The sequence below is a fragment of the Acanthochromis polyacanthus genome, chromosome 14 (assembly GCF_021347895.1).
Source record: "Acanthochromis polyacanthus isolate Apoly-LR-REF ecotype Palm Island chromosome 14, KAUST_Apoly_ChrSc, whole genome shotgun sequence".
Lineage (NCBI taxonomy): Eukaryota > Metazoa > Chordata > Actinopteri > Pomacentridae > Acanthochromis > Acanthochromis polyacanthus.
This window is the reverse complement of record NC_067126.1, coordinates 24837288-24857700: the sequence shown is the minus strand read 5'-3', so window position 1 is coordinate 24857700 and position 20413 is coordinate 24837288. Positions and strand designations below refer to the sequence as shown.

The following is a 20413-nucleotide window of genomic DNA, read 5'->3' as shown; positions in this document are numbered from 1 at the left end:
CTATGAGGATGCACTGACAGAGCAATATAAAAAAGAATGAAAGATTCACTTGTTTTAAATTAAATAAAAGGAAAAGAAATCTATTTTCTGCTCACTATGCCATCCCCTACACCGACGAGGTACAAAGCTACAGAGAGCAGTGTTGGGAATTTTTTTAAAGGTCAAACTCAGCTGGAAGATGAGTTAATGGTTTTTCACAATGGCAGAGAAATATGCTGCAGAAAATATGTAGTCATTAAATGTCTTTAATAAAACATATGTAAATTCACTCTCCCATGGAAAGTTTCTAACACCTGAGAAGTCGGCATCTTAATAAGTTGTCGTGTCTCATGATTTGTCTTCAGTCTCATTTTCTCCAGGAAAGGTGGAACTAGAGGATGATGAGGAGGAGCAGAAGGAAAACAGACACATTATAGCACAGCCAGGTGGCCAGACACACATCTCATTAACCTTTGACATGGCCCAAAAGCACTGCAGTTTGGAGAACAAAATTAGCCCACTGCAGCTGAAGCTTAACTCCTCATCTTTCACTTGAAATTAAATTATTCAGGTATCTTTTAAGGAGAGTCTGATTTATTGTATTTATTACTGGAACATAATGCAGAAAAAGCAATGATGTGAGCAGAGTAGGTATGCATATATTGATTGCATATTCTTTGGAATAAATATCAGTAGACGAATCAGTTATTCTAATCTGTGTTTTATTAGCAGCATAGTGTGTAAAACAGGCTTGGCAGCATATCAGGATCAAGTATATAAACACGTATACACACGTGGACAAAATTGTTGGTACCCCTCAGTTAAAGAAGGAAAAACCCACAATTCTCACTGAAATCACTTGAAACTCACAAAAGTAACAATAAATACAAATTTATTGAAAATTAAATAATCAAAATCAGCCATCACTTTTGAATTGTTGATTAACATAATTATTTAAAAAAACAAACTAATGAAATAGGGCTGGACAAAAATGATGGTACCCATAACTTAATATTTTGTTGCACAACCTTTTGAGGCAATCACTGCAATTAAACGATTTCTGTATTTGTCAATGAGCGTTCTGCAGCTGTCAACAGGTATTTTGGCCCACTCCTCATGAGCAAACAGCTCCAGTTGTCTCAGGTTTGATGGGTGTCTTCTCCAAATGGCATGTTTCAGCTCCTTCCACATATGTTCAATGGGATTCAGATCTGGGCTCATAGAAGGCCACTTTAGAATAGTCCAACGCTTTTCTCTCAGCCATTCTTGGGTGTTTTTGGCTGTGTGTTTTGGATCGTTGTCCTGTTGGAAGACCCATGACCTGCGACTGAGACCAAGCTTTCTGACACTGGGCAGCACATTTCTCTCCAGAATGCCTTGATAGTCTTCAGATTTCATCGTACCTTGCACACTTTCAAGACACCCTGTGCCAGATGCAGCAAAGCAGCCCCAAAACATTACTGAGCCTCCTCCATGTTTCACCGTAGGGACAGTGTTCTTTTCTTCGTATGCTTGGTTTTTGAGTCTATGAACATAGAGTTGATGTGCCTTACCAAAAAGCTCCAGTTTGGTCTCATCTGTCCAAAGGACATTCTCCCAGAAGCTTTGTGGCTTGTCAACATGCATTTTTGCAAATTCCAGTCTGGCTTTTTTATGAGTTTTTTTCAGCAGTGGTGTCCTCCTTGGTCGTCTCCCATGAAGTCCACTTTGGCTCAAACAACGACGAATGGTGCGATCTGACACTGATGTACCTTGGCCTTGGAGTTCACCTTTAATTTCTTTGGAGGTTGCTCTGGGCTCTTTGGATACAATTCGAACGATCCGTCTCTTCAATTTGTCATCAATTTTCCTCTTGCGGCCACGTCCAGGGAGGTTGGCTACTGTCCCGTGGGTCTTGAACTTCTGAATAATATGAGCCACTGTTGTCACAGGAACTTCAAGCTGTTTAGAGATGGTCTTATAGCCTTTACCTTTAAGATGTTTGTCTATATTTTTTTTTCGGATGTCCTGGGACAATTCTCTCCTTCGCTTTCTGTTGTCCATGTTCAGTGTGGTACACACCTTTTCACCAAACAGCAGGGTGACTACTTGTCTCCCTTTAAATAGGCAGACTGACTGATTATGAGTTTGGAAACACCTGTGATGTCAATTAAATGACACACCTGAGTTAATCATGTCACTCTGGTCAAATAGTTTTCAATCTTTTATAGAGGTACCATCATTTTTGTCCAGGCCTGTTTCATTAGTTTGTTTTTTTTAAATAATTATGTTAATCAACAATTCAAAAGTAATGGCTGTTTTTGATTATTTAATTTTCAATAAATTTTTATTTATTGTTACTTTTGTGAGTTTCAAGTGATTTCAGTGAGAATTGTGGGTTTTTCCTTCTTTAACTGAGGGGTACCAACAATTTTGTCCACGTGTGTAGATAGATAGATAGATAGATAGATAGATAGATAGATAGATAGATAGATAGATAGATAGACATCTGCTGACCTTAACAACAGATTGCATTCTGAACAGCTAATATTGTTTCCCAGCAGGTTTTATAGGGTGCAGTTCATTGGTTGAAGTCTTTTCAGTTTTGACCTGTTGTGTCTTAATTGTAACATCAGTGTTGGAACCGTGTCCCAGTTCTGCTTCATAGTGTTCACTTTTTGAAAAATGTGTGCTGAGTGAAAATGAGCAATAAATTTGTTCAGTCTTTTGCAAAAAGAGTGCAAGAGTTTTGGAAACTGTGTTCAAACCATGAATAGTGTCTAAAATTTGGACAGCAGAGTCATGTTTTTGTCCTGTGCATTGAATGGAATTTAGTGTCTTATCAATTAAGATAAACTGTAATTTCGCAGTTCAGCAGATGATGGTGTCGTGGTGGATGTTTGAGATACATGCTTCGTCGTCGACTAGTTGTTAAGAGGCCATGTTAAAAAAATAAGAAGTAACGTATTCGTCTTTTAGTCTGTCAACCGTCATGCCTCTCAGAGTTACAATCATTTCCTACGTAACCACATAGCAACTTTCAGAGCTCGTCAGCTGAGTGGAAGCTAATGTGTTAGCATCAAAGTCCATTCTCTTTATACTTAATAACACAAATAGGAGACTAACTAATGCTAACATTGCATGTTTAAATTGTTAATGACTTTTCCGTACACCCTCCACATCAAAAATTCGAGTCACAGCAAAGATAAAATTTAATTTTCAATTTTCCACCAGTCACGTCTTGAATCAGCAGCAAACCTTCAGTTAGATTTTGTAACCGTCATGCATTACTGCTTGCTTAAGTTGAAGCTTTTTGAAGGGTTTCTGAATGGAGGTAAAGTCCCTGAAATAGTGGTTAGGAAAAAAACTGTAACATGATACTAATTCATAATGTGCACTCTCTTCAAAGTACTAGTCGCCCTTTTCAGCTTCTGTAATTTTAGTTCCATGGAAGACCTCAGGGAGCTGCCTTACTGAGAGTTGGTTAGCATCAGGCCACACTCTGCCTGGCAGAGTGATTAGTTAGCCAATAGCACTTACTCCGATGAGTGTTTAATGAGTGTTATTGATAGTGAGTTCTGTCATCAAAATCAATACAAAAGTACAAAATATGACAAATGTTTACTCTGTGGTGCCAAATAGCATCCTCTGAGCGGAAACTATTACATGCATCTCTCTCTTTTATTGACCTAATTGAAAAAAAAAGTAAAAGAAACTTCATTTTATTAGACCACCAATCCTATGTTGTTTGAAGATAAATACACATATGTACACCTGTGTGCAATTATTAGTTGTTTTTGTTGCAGTTTTCTTTTGGTGTTGCTGATTGCTGTTTTTACCTATGGTGTGTGCTGTATCTGCTGTATTCTGCACCTGGTCACCCTGCCTTTGTTACCATCAAGACATCAAGATAATTCTACCACGACAGCCAGGCCTCCACTCTGTCCGCCTCACACTCTTTCTTTTCGTCCTGTCTGGTATGATTTCTTAATTATATCTGCTGCTCCGTTTCTGCACTGCATTCAGCCTTGTCTGCATTATCAGTGCAGGTGACTCAAAAAAGGGCACTAACATTTAGGAAGAATTCTTCGAAAATATTTTTTGACATTTGTAGAGTGATTAATTGTGCTTTAGAAGTATTCATGAAATGCAATGGAGAGTAGTACTAGGAGTTGTCATTCTCATCTCTATTTGAATCCAAAACATCAGCTCTCAGCGGTTAGTTTAGAGTTCAATTTATCTCTAGTCTGTAAGCAACTATATGTATTGTTTAACTAAAAAAAAATCTGCCAGATAGGGCACAAGTTAATAATTAGTTAAATGCTTTTACTTTGTTTAATGTAATGTCTTCTTCTCAAAAAATATTGACACAGACCAGCACATGTATACATGCTTTCAGAACTTACATGTATCCCTGCATGCAAAATAGCTTTATATAAGATGGTTCCATTCAAATTTGGGACCGAAATGATCTTACTCATGGATGCTGGCACATTGCAAGAATTATTCTGATTTGAGGATGCTGTTTTCCGGCTAAATGGAGCGTACATTAATGGGAAATTAATAATTCACACCAATATAAAAACTGCTTTAATCCCACCAGGGTGCAATTCTATTACATGGTAAGATGGGAAGGAGTGAAATTTAAAGAAAAACTCTTGGTAAGGTAAGATTATATATTAAAAAAAAAAGAAAATAGAGCGATATCCAGTATCAGATGTTCTAATCTACAGTATGTGCCAGGTAATCGTCATTGGCACATCCCACACCAGTCAGATTTGACATGAATCAGCAGCATCATAACCTTTTTTATGGAAACAAGACATCAAGCAAAACAGGAGGCAGTGGGTGGAAAATGCTCAAATAATTATTTTGCTCATTGTTTGTTTGTTTTTTTAACTTCCTGGTGATTCATTTTTGCACAGGACATTTGTGTAGAGATTGTCATATTTTTAAGTGAGATGTAAGAGTCACGGGCAGTAATGGAAAGTCTGTTCATGTTTTATTCTCACAAAGTATGGGTTTTAACAGTGTCATATCGTTTACTGTGTGGCTGTAATTTGTAGTTTTTAATACCAATAATCATATTTAAAGTGCTTTCTTTTAAAAAAAAAAAAACTGCAGAAAATACAAATATTTTTTGTTATGCCGAGTGACAGGTTCAGTGAATAGTTGGAAAATATTACCAAAATGGAAATCAGTGAACGCAGTGTTGTCATCCTCTTTTGCACAGCGCAGTAAGTCTCTAATCCCATGATTAAGTTTGTAATCTAAAGCTAATTCTCCCTGGGCTCCAGTCCTTACAGTGACCCCTTGGTAGCAAAGCCGCACAGGGAATTTCACTGTAATTACAATTCTCCTGCTCAGAAGAGGACGTCATCTTGAAAGGATTTGCCATTTTTCTTCCACACTTTGCACTCAGTTTCATATATTGTCCATGTGTTTTAGCACAGCCAAGAGGACACAATATTAGTGCTCGCTCCGCTTAAATGTTTGCTGACTCATTTCTGTAGACCTTTTGAGATTCTGATATGGAGTCTGTGCAGTTTAGGGGGAAGTGTAGTAATGTTTACTGGTGTACTGATCTACTATGAGTGTTTGCTTGTGATATTCAGATGAATTATAACTGCATTACATACTGGATTATTTTCAAAATGCTTCTATTGCTGTACTTGATATGCTGTATTCATTTCATTTTACTGTGGCCAAATACTCTTGGGTTGAATCCAAAAAGCAAAGTGTCCCCTGTCCCCTCCATTCGGATTCCATACTGATATATCTTTGTTCTTTAGGGGGCGCTGGTCACAGCCTGTGCAGATGATACGCTGCACTTGTGGAATCTGCGCCAGAGGCGGCCGGCTGTCCTGCATTCACTCAAATTCAACAGAGAGAGGTAAGCATAGATTCCGCTCAATAAAACACACACAAACAGACATATCTGAGCACACAAATATATACACTTAAACACAGCACACACACACAAAGTCCACACTTTGCTGCAATGGAAGTTAAATGTTGCTGTCTTAGGTCAGTGTATTGCTTTTAAGGTTGGTTAAGCAATTCTGTTACAGATCTCGGCCTGGCCCCTCATCCTACCTCTGACTTTGATTCCTTTTCACCCTGTCTTACACACCTGACCTGCAGACTGATGTGCACCCTAACCACTCGACTGAGTTTTGCGGATGTAGCTGAGTATTATTGCATCAGAAGTTGTGTCTTGCAGGTATTTTGCCCTTGCCCAACACCTTGTGTTCCAGCTACAACACCTAAGTTCTCACTGGGCTGGGAAGAACATGATCACTGCAGACTAACTTTGGGATGACTTTGGGTGGTTTAGAAGAAGTCTCTCAGTTGGTGGTTGTATTTTTGGTTGGAAATTGTAAAGATTCTTACAATTTCTTCAACTGGGGCATTTCTTTCCAACTCCCACACTACTCTTGCTACCTGCATCTTAAAACAGATGTATTGTCTTCTACATCTGTCTTGCTGGATTTCTTTGGACTACTTCCTCACCCTCTGAATGAAGGGTCATTTATGTCCCTCACCTCTAGTTCTATATGAGACCGTGTCTAATGTAGAGTAGCAGTCTGTGAGATGTGGTGTTAAGCTTGGGCTGGGCTCTTTGCTTTCTTCCCCAGCAGCAACACTTCATCTGCTCTCCATCATTAAACTTTAATGGCAAACAATGGACTTTACTTGCTGATGCTTGACTTTTGGAACTTCCCCCCTCTTTCCTTTTTCCAAAAACCTCTGGGGCCTCTGTTTCGACACAGAAGTGACTCATTTGACAAAAACAACTCTTTTGGTTGACCTAAATGGGTGCAATATCCTCAATGCCCCACCTGAGCATCTTCAAAAACAGGTTATTCAAGGTGGAGCTGACTGCAGTTGTTTAACTATCCAGAGCATGTAACCTGCAGTCCACCATTTCTGTCTGCAGGGAAACACAGCAAGCCACTGCTGTGTGGTGACGGGAGCAGATCATTTATTGCACTGCTGTTGTTCCTACTCTGTCATAGTAGGCCTTGTCAGTGTAAAAGTTTGGCAAGTCTGTGTAAAACTGAATGTAGTTTTATCCCGAGTTCTAGTTAAAGCTCTCTGATTTGCAATTTTCTAGGACATATTAATATAGGTTCAGCTTAAATGTTTGCGATTTCAAACATCTTACTTTCGTTATTTCAAGTCGATGATTCAAGTTCACAATAATGTTATATTGTTCTAGGTAGAGAGACCCTTGCCAGAGGGCTTGTTTACATGCAAGAAATAAGGTTTAAATGCAGTGCATTGTCACCATTTGCTTCCATGATTGTTGTTAGTATGTCTGAGGTGTTCAATTAAGAGTAGAAACCTTTTGTACAGGACAAATCTATTGGAAACACTTATTCACAAAAGACAGGGCAAAAACAATGATGCCAGTACTTACATGCTAATACATATTCACATGTTCCCATACTTTTTATACATTTTTTTTCAGATTGAGATACTACTTGTTCTGCTTGCATTGTCTTGTCACACTTGTTCTTTCTGCAATACAAAAGGCTATTGATTCCAGTGCAAACTGATTTCCAAGGCCATTGACATTGAATGGACATAACTGAATCCATATTGAATGCAACTGAATATAATATGAAATTGAAAAAGTGTGTTATTATATTTTTTGTACAGTGCTTTAGGGGTCACAGTGTCAATGCAAGTATTACCTTAGATGAGTACAAGGAAAAGCAAAGTAAAAGCAAACTCACTCTGCTTGCTTTTACAAGGGAAGAACTTTGTCTGAGTCATGGGGCATGTTTTCTCTCTGCTGAAACTTTCCATCACAAGAGAGCAATAACCTATCTCTCAGAGATGGAAAAATCTCAATCCTGCTATGAAAAAAGCACATCATAAAACTCAACACTCTGGGGTACTTTCATAATGCAACAGAGCCTTAAAGGATAATGGGCTGGAAGAGTTTTCTTACATCCATGTACTGTCGGAAAGTTTTCACAATAGGGTTCAAGTTGTTAGTCTGTGTGTGTGACAAGTAGACATTTTTAATTTCCCTGAAAAAAAAAATCGAATCTGATTCAAATTTAAATGGCTTTTAAACTCCGGAATCACTGAGTCAAAAAAGCTCCAGATGTACTTCAGGATAGCAAATGGTTGCCAGTGCTGCCTCTGTGGTTTCCAGCGTAATCGTGGTTCTAGTCACGATGCTAAATGATAATATTCAAAAAATAATATTTGCTTTTATTTGTGTTGCACATTTTAAAACAAAGTGATAAAGTCCTTCATCAAAAAAAGAAAAACAAGAATAAAAAACATAAATAATACCAATTTTAAGTGACAGGGCACATGAAGGCCATTTAAAATAGAAATTCAAAGGTATGGAAATGAGATTTTAAATCACTGAGGTAGCAACATTAATGGAAATGTGAAGGTTGTTCCTGAATGTGAAGGCCTTGACAGCAAATGTGCAATTGCTTTAATTTTGAGTCTACTTGATATGTGCGGCCACAAAATCTCTCAAATGCATGCTACTATCTGCTAAGCTGATAGGAGCTGAATTAGTTTCAGCATAGCACAGTGACTCTCAAGTTTCCTGAGTTCAGCATGTCTTCCATCAACAGTCTCTAATCAGCTTTAGTTTGATTAGCCTTTAATAAACAATGATCATAATGTTAGTTGGCTAAACTTACTTTATTAACCATTTCATGTGCTAAACATGCCATCAGTTTAAAGCCACTCTTGTTTGAGATAAAATGAAATCAGACCAAATGGGCAGCAGCAATATGCAGCATATAGTACAAGATGTTCATAGAACTGGATGTAGCTGGTAGCTGGAGAACTGCTGCTGCCGATCGAAAATACAGACTTACAGATGTTGGCATTAAGTAGTAACATTTCCCATGTTACAGCAGCACACAGCATACTGTATGAGCAACAATAAACAATGATATAATTGTAATCATAATAATATTCACAGTAAGTTCAAGAGTGTAGGATGGAAAAAGTGGCTTATGGAATGATGTAAAGTACAAGAAAAATTCAAATAGTGCAAGAACTGTGCAGATTATGTGGTAAAGGATGATGTGATAAAGTCCAGTTTTATGTTAGCATCAGCCAGTGATGCTGATGTTATAAAGTCTTATAGCAGATGGAATGAATGACTTGCGATAGCGCTCCTTCTTGCAGGGTGGGTGTCTCAGTCTGCTGCTGAAAAAGCTACTTAGAGACTCCACAGTGTCATGCAGTGGGTGAGAGGGATTGTCCATGATGGATGTGAGCTTTACCAACATCCTCCTCTCACCCACCTCCTCTATGGAGTCCAGGGAACAGTCCAGCACAGAACCGGCCCTCCTGACCAGTCTGTTCAGTCTCTTTCTGTCCCTTTCAGTGCTCCCTGCTCCCCAGCAGACCACTACATAGGCTCACTGTCTGAAAGCAAACCAATGTTTTTCTGTTCAAACCACTATAATTGCTTCCACATTTATAACATAAAGTCCGTTTATCACCAGCAATTTAAAATTTAAAATTTTATAATTCCATAATTTTTCCTCGGTCAGTCTGCTTGGAGCAAAGGTCTGTATTAGTTTATTTGATAGAAATCTGTACCTTTTCCAGGTATTAGTCACCGTTTGATAAACAGAAATGCCTGATAAACTTTAGTAAATTAAATTCAAATTAACAAAACCGGTTATAACAAAGATTATTTCTGCTGTAAGACCATTTAAGAAACTGCATGTTTTGGCACTTTTTGGCCTGTTTTGGCTTCACTTTTCCATCCTGGAGGTTACTGCTTTGGGACATCTAAAAGCTCTTTGTGGGAGGAAGATGCCAAAACAAAGTAAACTTCTGGATTCTGTGCTCTTCTGGGATTAGGAATGTTACTTTTTCTGCTGCAACAACCTCAGTGCATGACTGCTTTGTCAAATCACGACATGCTAGTCACTGCAGACCTGTCCGTTTGAGACTGTGTATTTTAGTCTCATCGCCTAGCAGCTGTACCCAACATTGCGTGATACATATGCCCACACAACCACAGAGGTAAACGTTTCGAATAATACTTTGCTTCAAAGGTGTTGAAAATCTCTTTCAGTGGCTTTCTACCTGGTGCGATAAGGTAGGAGGCAGAACCACTTGCTCTCAGCGGAAGAGCAGTGAATCATGCTCTAAGAAAAAAGGAGAAAAAGGGCATCATGAGTCATCCATCAGAGGCTGGGCAGTGGCTTTCCATTTAGCTCTGTGTCTCAAAGCTGAACCTCTGACAATTAGCACCCTAACACCCCATCAGAATCCCACCAGAATAACGTATGAATCACTGGAATGGTGGAGAAAATTGTTTTGTAATAACTGTCAGCCAGCAGCTCGTGCCTGCCACTCCTCCTCAACTGTCATGCTGTTGTCAAAAACAATTTCAAGACAGCTCAAACACAATGCGTGTTACAGTCGTCAACACACTGAACGCTTACTGTAAATTTTGCTGCAGTTAAACGAGTAAATTGAGCTAATGTAAGCATCTGGGGTTTTGTTTTTTGATGATATAGTAAGTTGTTGTAGAGCAGTTGTGTCACGAGTCATGCAGAGCAGATGGCAAGGTTGCCAGTTTCCTAGATCAAGTCACCACTTCAATTAATCACTACATCTGTTTAGTTCATTAACACTGGAAGCGCCAAGGGGTCAGCTCTGCTCCCTTGGTGTTCTCAAAAGCATGTTTTTCCAGTAAAATAAAACACCTGCTTTTCTGAGTTCATGGTTTTCCTAAAATGGGTTGTTTATTATCGAGTGAATTGTTGTGGGATAAAAACAAACAAAAAAATCATATTTTATACCTTAAACTACTGAGGAGTATAATTTTACCCCTCACTGAACATGCTGAGCATTCATGCTACGCCTGGTTGCCTAGCAGTGCCTATTGTTCCGATATCTTTTGATGAGCAGGCTCCCATATCATGAGCCAGAGCTAGCTAGGTTTGATAGATATTGTAGATAAAATGACAATGAGGGGAGGAGAGTGGAGTGAGATAAAAGATAAATATTTATTGCAGGCTTGAAGGGATGGAATAAATGGCAGGTTGATTGTAGCACACACTGCAGGCAAGAACTGAGAGGAGGTTCCTACTGGAAGCACACAGGCTTTGCAGACGAATGTGACAGGACTGATAAGTGCCAAAAAGGTTGATTCAGACCAAGTTACCAAACACAAGGAGGGCAAAAAGTGATTACGCCATGAAACTGGTCAGCTCAAAGCTAAACTCTGAACCAGAGAAGCCCCTTGGGGGGAAAAGAAGAGTAGAAGGCCATCAACTTAGAGGAAGAGCTAAAGATAACTCAAGAGTCCTGCTTAGCACTCAGCAGGCAGCAAAAGGAGAACACTAGAAACATTTCAAGTGATCTGCACAAAGAAGTGATGTAGATGGTTTCATTTTTGCACATTCTCCAGAAGACAAAAGAGAAGAAAGCCGTCATGGAAACCAACATAGAGGAACTCAAGAAACTTTTTTTTATTTTATAAAAGCTTGCACATGAAAAAAATGTATAGAAGCTTCTTGTTATATTTCTTCTTATATTCCTCTTTTTGCATGAGATATACGATGACAAACTGCAATAACGCTGATATGTTTTTAGAAATATTTCAAATTAAATGAATTTTTGTTAGCATTTTATATTACAATTTTTACATGGTCTTACACAGTTTGCCCAAATAGTACAAATAGAAATTTTTGAAGAGATTATCCTCTTATCTCTTACTGTTTAAGTAAAAGAATTATCCAGATAGGTTGAATAAAAAGCTTCCCTAAACCAGGGAATTTGTAAATTTGTCGTGATGCGCCTAAATGCATGTAAAGGCAGAGGACTGTATAATCCTCTCTTGCACTAGCAGTGCTATGTGAGCAAGTTTGAATATTGTCATCTCCTCAAGCCCCTAAAATCCTTATTGAATTGTCTGCCATCTCATTTGTCTTCTATCTAATAATCCTGCCACTTGCTGGGTGGGTGGCTGTGGGGCTGGAACCCAATGATCCACCCCATCTCTGCAAGGTAATCAGCATGGGCAAGAGTGACTTACTGTGTGCTGATCTTTATTCCCTAGTTAAGGTGCTTACGCTGATGATATATGCCACTGGCAGAACAATAATGGATTAAGCAGTCTTGCTTCACTTAATAATTATTTTTTGAGAATACTTGCCTTTGTTTTTACAGAAGGAAAAACAGAGAATGCAAGAACGAGAGAGCAGCAAATGGAACAGGGGTCTTTATCAGGGTATATATTTTTAAGGTCATAATGTGCACCATTAATACATTGTCTTGCCTTAAAAGATGTCCATTGTAGGTCAGAAGTTCCACACAGACAAATATAACATTGTTGGGAAGACCACTCAATCTGTAAACTGTGTGAAAAAAATATTCTTCATTTAATAGCTTAGATTTTACACTATTTAAAGCTTCAAGAAGAGGAATAGTGGGTATATGTGAACCTGAAATGGTTAACCAGCTTAGCTTTAATATTGACAGGCTAATGGAAAATGGAAAAATAGAACACAAATGTTTAGACTTCCATGTATGTTTAGGTTCCAGGTATTTGTACCAGCTTAGAGGAAGCTTACAGGGTGAGTGCAAAAGTTTTGTAAGAAAAGAGACTCAGGAGTGGTGACGTAAAAGCTGAAGGAGTGAATGTCGACAATATTACCTATATGTAAGGTATTTCATTGTGAAGGAAAACAGACTGTGGTCTAAATTAAACTTTGACACAGAATGAGTCAGGCTGGGACATCTGCAAATGAGTCATAGTATGACTTCCGGTCAGTGAGTCAGGATGTGACTTCTGTCAAGAAATCAAGTTATTACAATTGAGCACTGGTGTACGATTAGGGTTTGGAAAGTGACGTAAGCAGAGTCTGTCATGCACAGTACATACTGAAAGTTAAAGAATGCTACTGTCATTGCTGAGCATGTCTATATAACATACTGGTTTGTTTAGAGTGCAATAATTTATTTTTAGGACATGGGAAAAAGGGAAACAACAAATATATGCTTCCAAGCTGAATAGCTTTTATTTTTTGCTGACTGCGAGATAACGAACACAAATACGCACACATCAATGTAAACTACTGCTATCCTGTTAGGGAAATTCTGCAATGTTGAGAGAAGATTGAGGGAGCAGACACAGATACTTTGGAGACTCAGATGGCTTAGGTTGAGAGTAAGGTTTACTGATGTAAGAAGAAGTGATACAACAAGCAACACAGTGATGTGAGCATTGCCAGCACCAATTCTGAGGATTCTCTTCAGCTCTGGGTATATCCTGAGTTGGGAGGAAGGCCAGACTTAGACTACAGTCCAATATGGAGGCAACTTATCTGCTCAGTAACGTCAGACTGAAGAATACCTGTTTTCTACAACACTTTCTCATGTGAGACACTCTTTTGCAGCATCTGCCTTTCTCAGGGTCATATTAGAGGCAGAGAAGGCCTGTACGTGCTCGCACCTTTACTTGAAGAAAAGCAGAATGGAACTTGGTTTATAAGTAATAAGCCTTAGGATAATTTGAAGTAACCTATAGGATCTACAGTATGATTTAAGGTGACTGCCATTGACAGGAGTAATTTTTCCTTCACAATCCTAATCATGATCAGAGTAATCCTGGCAGCTTCAAATGCTTTGGTGGTAGCAGGGTTGTGCATAAACTGCAACAGGTGTCAATGTGTACACACTCTGCAAGATTACAGTGTTTAATCGCACTGCGTGGAAATGCATATACGCAAACAGCACAATCCTTACTGCAAACTGAATCAGAATCCCCTCTGTCACTGTTCATATTCTAACACAGTCTTTCTTTTCCTTTCCTTGTTTCCTCTTCTCCAGGATTACTTTTTGCCACCTGCCGTTTCAGAGTAAATGGCTGTATGTGGGGACGGAGCGTGGAAACACACACATTGTCAACATCGAATCCTTTATTTTGTCCGGATACGTCATCATGTGGAACAAGGCCATAGAACTGTGAGTATCCAATGCTGCAAATACTGGATTAAAAAAAAACAAAAAAAAAAACCAGACTAACTATTGTCAATGATGATTCTTAATCAGTGATAATAATGACAGCGCTTAGTAGCATAGATGCCAGGTGCTGAGGTAGAATATTAATTTTAAAATATGAACTGGCATTTGTGTTGCTCTTTTACTGAATTTAATGCTATTGCTTCCTGAACATGTGATTTGGGCAAATAATAATAAAAATCAACTAATTTATTTTCAGATGTTGCCAGACATGTGATGTATTTGGATTTTAATTAAGCAATATTGATTGAGACTGTTGAATTTATAACCAAACAAGTGTTGTGTTGGTACTGTTGTAGTACTTAGACCATTAAAAAAAGTCAGCAGTCATTATCTCACAGTTCAAAGATTAGGTCTAAACACGAGAGAAATGTTTAATTACACCAAACGGCTCTCAGCAAGGGGTGAGCTCCAGAAAAATTGTCTGCTTGTTTGTTGTTTTGGAGAGACGTGAACGGCAGATGGATTTTATTGTTATAGCTCTAACTTTGAATGATTATATGGCTGACAGTGAGATATAAACTCAGCCTCTGGGTTATTTAATTGATTTTGTGCTCATAATGTTGGGACCCTCATTTTCCAGGTGTTTTGGATGTTTCTGTAACTAACAGATCATGTGGGTTTTTGGCTGAACACTCTCATTCATACTGAATGTCAGTGGTTATTGGCAGTAGCTACTACTGTAGAAGACAAAGGTATGAACCTTCCATGGGGGAAAAAAACACACTAAATGACTGTATATTTGATATTTTACATAACTTTTACAAAAGACATTTTAATAACTAGTAGAAGACATAAATTAAAGAGTTGAATTCAAGTGTGCTACAGGCAGATTATAGAGAAAAAACATGATTATTCATCCAGCTGTCAGTAAGCAATCCAAGTATAATATAATGCTTCACATTTCCACTTGAAATAACTTATCAGACAACAGAATTCTTTATTAATTTGTTGGCATGCACTTTGGTTTGTTATGAATGCTGCCTGTGCAGCTGACATATGCTGCAGATTGACAACTTAAAGCACCATCAAATACACAACCGGTGCTCAGTCGCATTGTATGCCCATTTGTTTTTCTTGGTTTCACCCACCTACGCGCTGCACTTCTGGTGTTACCCTGACATGTCCCCTGCTGCAGTGTCAGTCACAAGTCGCTGTTATACCAAGCCATCTTGTTGCCTTGTGACAGCCCAAACTATAGTGAGCAGTCTTAACACCGATGTGTAAGTGTGGGAGGCCTGTTTGCCAATCATTGCAAGTCTCTGAGGGTGACACAGTAGTTGGAATTTTGCAAATATCCTGTACATTTGCATGGCTTAAACTTCTCTGGCATTGTGCTTGAACCATTTTCTATTTGTACATAGATAAATCTACGGAAAATTATTTGAACTGGTGTGTAGCAAGAGTATGACTGTATATTCCTGAATACAGCCACAAGGAACCCTGGATTTTGTATTAATAAAGTAGTCATATAATAAATGAAGACAAACCGTTGTTTACACTGTGGTTTGGTGAAGTGACAGCTCAATAATGTGTGACCGCACTACTTTGAAAAGTGCTGTGGTGAATAGGCAATTGAAAACTAGGATAGGAGTAGAAAGTAAAGCTTCAAAAATAGGTGTAATGGATATTCTTTATAGCTTTGAAAGTTGTGCTTGGACTCGGATACAATTCCCTGACTACAGTTTACGATGACAGAGTGAGGGCAAAATGCATTTTTCTGCCATTTGGACGATTAGATTTGGTTTTCTTGTCTGTCTGAAATGGGTTGGGATATGCTCCACAGGCGACATCCATCTGGCTTGTAGCCTTGGCTATGTTTACAGCATCCTATACAATATTCAGCAGATGGTTATATGTTGCAGCTCATCAGCATTTTCAGATGTGACCAAACAAGCAGGCATGCACTGAGATGACTAAATATCTTTTTCACTGTGATGAAATATCACACAAAAGCAAATTCAAGAATGTACGAAGTCATTTTAGCATTCTTATTAAACAGTCAACAGATTTTTGTGCTCTCTGTGTTGTGTTCTGTTTGAGCATACGCTAATGTATTATAGATTTTCTAATCGCTAGCATCTGTACCTTTCTGAAGTAAAGTTCATGACAAGTTGAACTAGTAGAGAATGAATCTTCTCGCATCAACACACAGAGTGACTGGGGGATTTCATTGTTTGTCTGTAGGGAGGTTTTTCACAAAACATGAATAGGAATGAGCAGGGACTTCCTGTTTTTGCTGCTATGGAACATTTAGTGAGCACGGGAGAAATCATCCACTCTTTCTACTAACCATACAAACTACAGAGTGTGAGCCACATTCATGTGTGCAGGTATATTTACACTTTTCTGTGCATTTGTGTCCTTACAATGTTTGTTTGTGTGACAAGTCATTCACAGATACATTCATTTAATACAAACCAAAATGTACTCTCTTGAAAACAATCTGTCATAGCAACAATTCAACTGGGGCCACTGTTCCCAAACAGGAGGGCCGGGCTCTCATTGAAATTCAAATGGGTTTGCATCGTATTTAATGCACAATTTCATCTTCAGGACATTCACTCCAAAATGAGATATAAAAAATGAGATGCAAGAAGAAGTGGGAAAACACAGCAGCCCAGTGCACACTGTGCCGCAGTTCAAAGATCCCTCTGATGAACAGAATTATGTTTACGCCAGGCATCATGTCAGGCGTAATCAACATTGGCATCTGCTATTAGGATTGTAAAATAAACAATGAGCTTTCAGTAACCTCCTGGTGCCACAATTTCTTCTATAAGTAAAAAATGCATATAACTGGGTTAGAATTGTGGGAAGACTGTTGTTTTGGTTTAAGCAGTGACAAAGTCAACATTTACCTGAGATACAATTTAAATGTTCAAACATTTTTGTTAGGGATGTCCTGATAGTCATTTAATGCTGAATACCTGCCGATACCAGGTCATGAACCTTTGCCCTTTTCCTAGAAGATACATTTTTAGATTGTACATTTCAGATACATTAAAGTTATTAAAATGAAATCAATGTATCTGCTGTACATTTTTTTATAACTAATAACTGAATAAGAATGATTTATTAACTCTACAGTGCATGTGAGGAATGCCTGCATCCAAGCTGTTCCCAGTGTTTTATTTTACAATCCAACAAAATAAACAGACTAAATTTTTATCTTTGACATATCATGTTAAATTCATAATAGTTGTAAGTAATAGATATTGTAGAAGCATATGTGCAATAGATAGCCTTTGCTCATGTGATATTATATGAATGTATGTGACACTATATGATTATAGTCTGATTTACTCTCTGTATAGTTCTCATATATGGCGTCCTTCACACCTCTGCAGCTGACTTATACTGCTTTCTGCCCTGCTCCTAGCTCCTTTTCATGTGTCAGGTTGCTTATTTACCCTTTCCTAACGGTGATGGGTTGCCATGGCTTCACTGGCCCTGCTACAACGAAAGATGTCTTTGCATTTGAGTTTGTGATCGCAACAGCCTTGGTAGTTAGTCTTGGGATGACTACAACAAACAAAACATCAGGGTTTTTTTGTTTTGTTTATTTTCCTGGTCCTGACAGTGTATTTATTATGCATTTGCTTCTCCAGCCTCAACTCTGTTTCATTTATTGTATTTTCTTCCTCATAGAAGTTATGGTTGAAAGAATATTTTTAATTAATATATTTAATTTTACTGCTATTTATGCAGATTATGAAGTATGCCTGTTAATCAGTGCATTGTGTGCTGTAGCATATTCCAGCATTCACTAGACGAAATGCAGGGAAACTCTTGTGGTTTTCACATCTCCTAAACTGTTTTGTGTAACAGTTGCTGGGTTTTTTTTTTTTGGAATGTCTTGACTGTATTTTGGAACATCATTTTGTAATAAAGACTTGGACATTACATAGACTGTATATAAAGTGGACGTAGCATCTGGCTCCAAAATTGAAGCCCATCCAGAAGTGTCAAAAACTTGCAATATCATGCCATCCACTAGGGTTGGCTCCAAAAAGCTTTTGCTCCATCGACCCCAATTCATTTTTGGAAAAAATAAAATTTGATAGACTGATTTTCTACAGCTCAGGATTTTTTTCCTGTTAGTTTTCATGGTCAAAATGAGAGATCAGGTGGCCGATCTTAAAATAAATCAATCCTGAATTTTAAATAAATCGTTAAAGTTTGCGGAGCCAGGGGGCGTGGCTATACTTGATAGAAAGCAACAGAAGCCTCTGCGGCAAAATGTGGGCGGGATAAGAGAGTCTTCAGCCAATCCTGCCCCTAGTTGCTCTCCGGTCCAGCCTGTTTGTTGACGCTTTTTACGTCACTGGCTCCAAAAAATCCAAAACAGCGACCAGGAAGTAGCAAAATCCGGGCGTCATTTTCTCGGCGTTGAAACCAACGGGTGACGTCACGGTTAGTTCACGCCTGGGACATTAGTACCTTTAATGAAAGCTTTTACACTGACTATTTTTCTCATCAACATTGTTATTACATCTCTGTGAGAGAAACATAGTCATTAAATTAAACTTGTTGCCCTAAATCCACACAACCCACCGCCACCTCAAAAGAACTGAAGAGTGATGACACAAAGATTGGAATGACATCACATTTCAGAATTTATACACCAACAGGTTCCGTGTACTTTACAAAATGTTTCTGGACATATGATCAGACTGGAAAAGTAGCCACTGTTAATCATATACGTAAAGCATTAATGAAATAATGAAGCAGTCCTACATTGGCAACAGTAATACAATCTGTATTTTGATATTGTTTTTTTTTTTTTTATTAACAGAATCAGTTAACATATTTAGGAAATGTAAGACTTTATACTCTTCAGCTATTTGGCCTCACAATATTTCTGAAATTTTCCACAGTATTCATCAGAGTATGCATTATTTCTTGAGACCTTGCAATTCGCTTGCCATGCATTTCAAAGACTAGCCTTGTCAGGAGAAGTGAAAACTTTGCCAGTATGTCACGAAGTCAGTCAGTAACTCACCTCAAATTCACATATTTGTTTCCAGTGTCAAGGATTTCTACTCACAAAAGCAAGCATTCACCATTAGTCGGAGCACAATCTGAAATTTAATAACTACTGTGAACTTTTTCTCAATAGCTTAATGCCCTCTTTTTAAACTAATCTACTCTAAAAGAACTTGTTTTCAACATTAGTCTCTTTGTGAAGTGTGTAGGTTTGGTGATATTTAAAAAAAGGTTTGGTTTGAAAAGTGCACGTTACATTTGAAAGTATTTTTCAGCTCGGTGTGCTGTTTGTTCTGAACGGCTGGTGTAGCAGGATTTGCTTTTGACATTCACCCACTGTGGTACTTCAACGATTGGGCAGGTGTTGTGTATTGCAGATAGATTGTTGATACCTTGACTTACTAGTACTTAAACTGTGGAATAGGAATGTATTGAGAGCCTGCTGGGGTTTCATGTTTTTATCGCTCTCCACCAGCAGGCGTAACTAAATGGACCCATCTGAACATGTCAGTCACACTTTACCTCCGCTTCCCAGATCAGCTCACATTTCAGCCGCAGTGTTAAAATATCCTGGTTGTGGCAGCTATTATGATGCCTGCAGGTGGCCATGTGGCCCTTGTTGAACATACACAATAGAAAGAATTCATTATATGTCAGTAAAGTGAAGGACAATGTACTTGAAGTGAAGTACAATATTATTTGATGGGATTATAGTTATCAATGATGATCTGCATGTGCACCACTTTAATGCTGTAGCTGGTAGGGCCAATTTAATAGCTTTCTGAACTGATAGGGAGTTTAAAGGATAACTCCAATTTAGTCAGTCTGTCCAGTTATTGTAGCTGTTGTGACTCTATGGGTCATGACAATTTTGCCCTCTGCAAATAGCATATAACAAGGAATAGCTGTATGATTTTTTTTTTAAGTCTGACTGAAATCAAATACGAAAATTAGCTTTCTCGTACAGCAGGCTCTGTATAGCTTTCTGTGTAGTTTGAGTTATTAATGTAAAGATGAATGATAGATATGGAATGAGATATACAACACATAAAATGACTTTTTACTTGTTGTAGGGACACCACCAGGTACACAACGTGACAGGACAGTCCGGTTGTCTTTCTGCTTCTGTTTACATCATTGTTCTTATCTTCCATTTGATTTACTTCCTTGTCTGTGTACTGGAGTTGAAATAAATGGCAAACCATCAAACTGCAGTGACTTGTGACTGTCTTGATAAGGGTTCATGGGGTAATCCACCTTTGCTTTTTGCTGTTGGGTGTACAGAAAGTCAAACAAACCATCACGCAGGGATGAAGATGAAGATGCTGAAAAAACAATAATAACGAGAGGTGACAGTAAGCATCAGTGGTGAGTGAGGGTGCATAGTTACCTGATGTTACGTGTAGCTGGCTGCTGCCTCTCTCCTTGC

The 20413-nt window shown here is 38.4% G+C and overlaps 1 protein-coding gene across 22 annotated transcripts in view; it reads left to right on the top strand.

Annotated features, from left to right (window-relative positions):
• The window catches only part of stxbp5l (syntaxin binding protein 5L), a 156696-nt gene that overhangs the window by 77808 nt on the left and 58475 nt on the right, over positions 1-20413 (top strand). For all 22 annotated transcript variants that reach the window (XM_051959330.1, XM_051959326.1, XM_051959328.1 and 19 more), the window contains exons 4-5: positions 5751-5851; positions 13804-13938. In XM_051959330.1, the coding sequence (XP_051815290.1) occupies positions 5751-5851; positions 13804-13938 (236 nt within the window). The remainder of the gene's footprint in view (positions 1-5750; positions 5852-13803; positions 13939-20413) is intronic.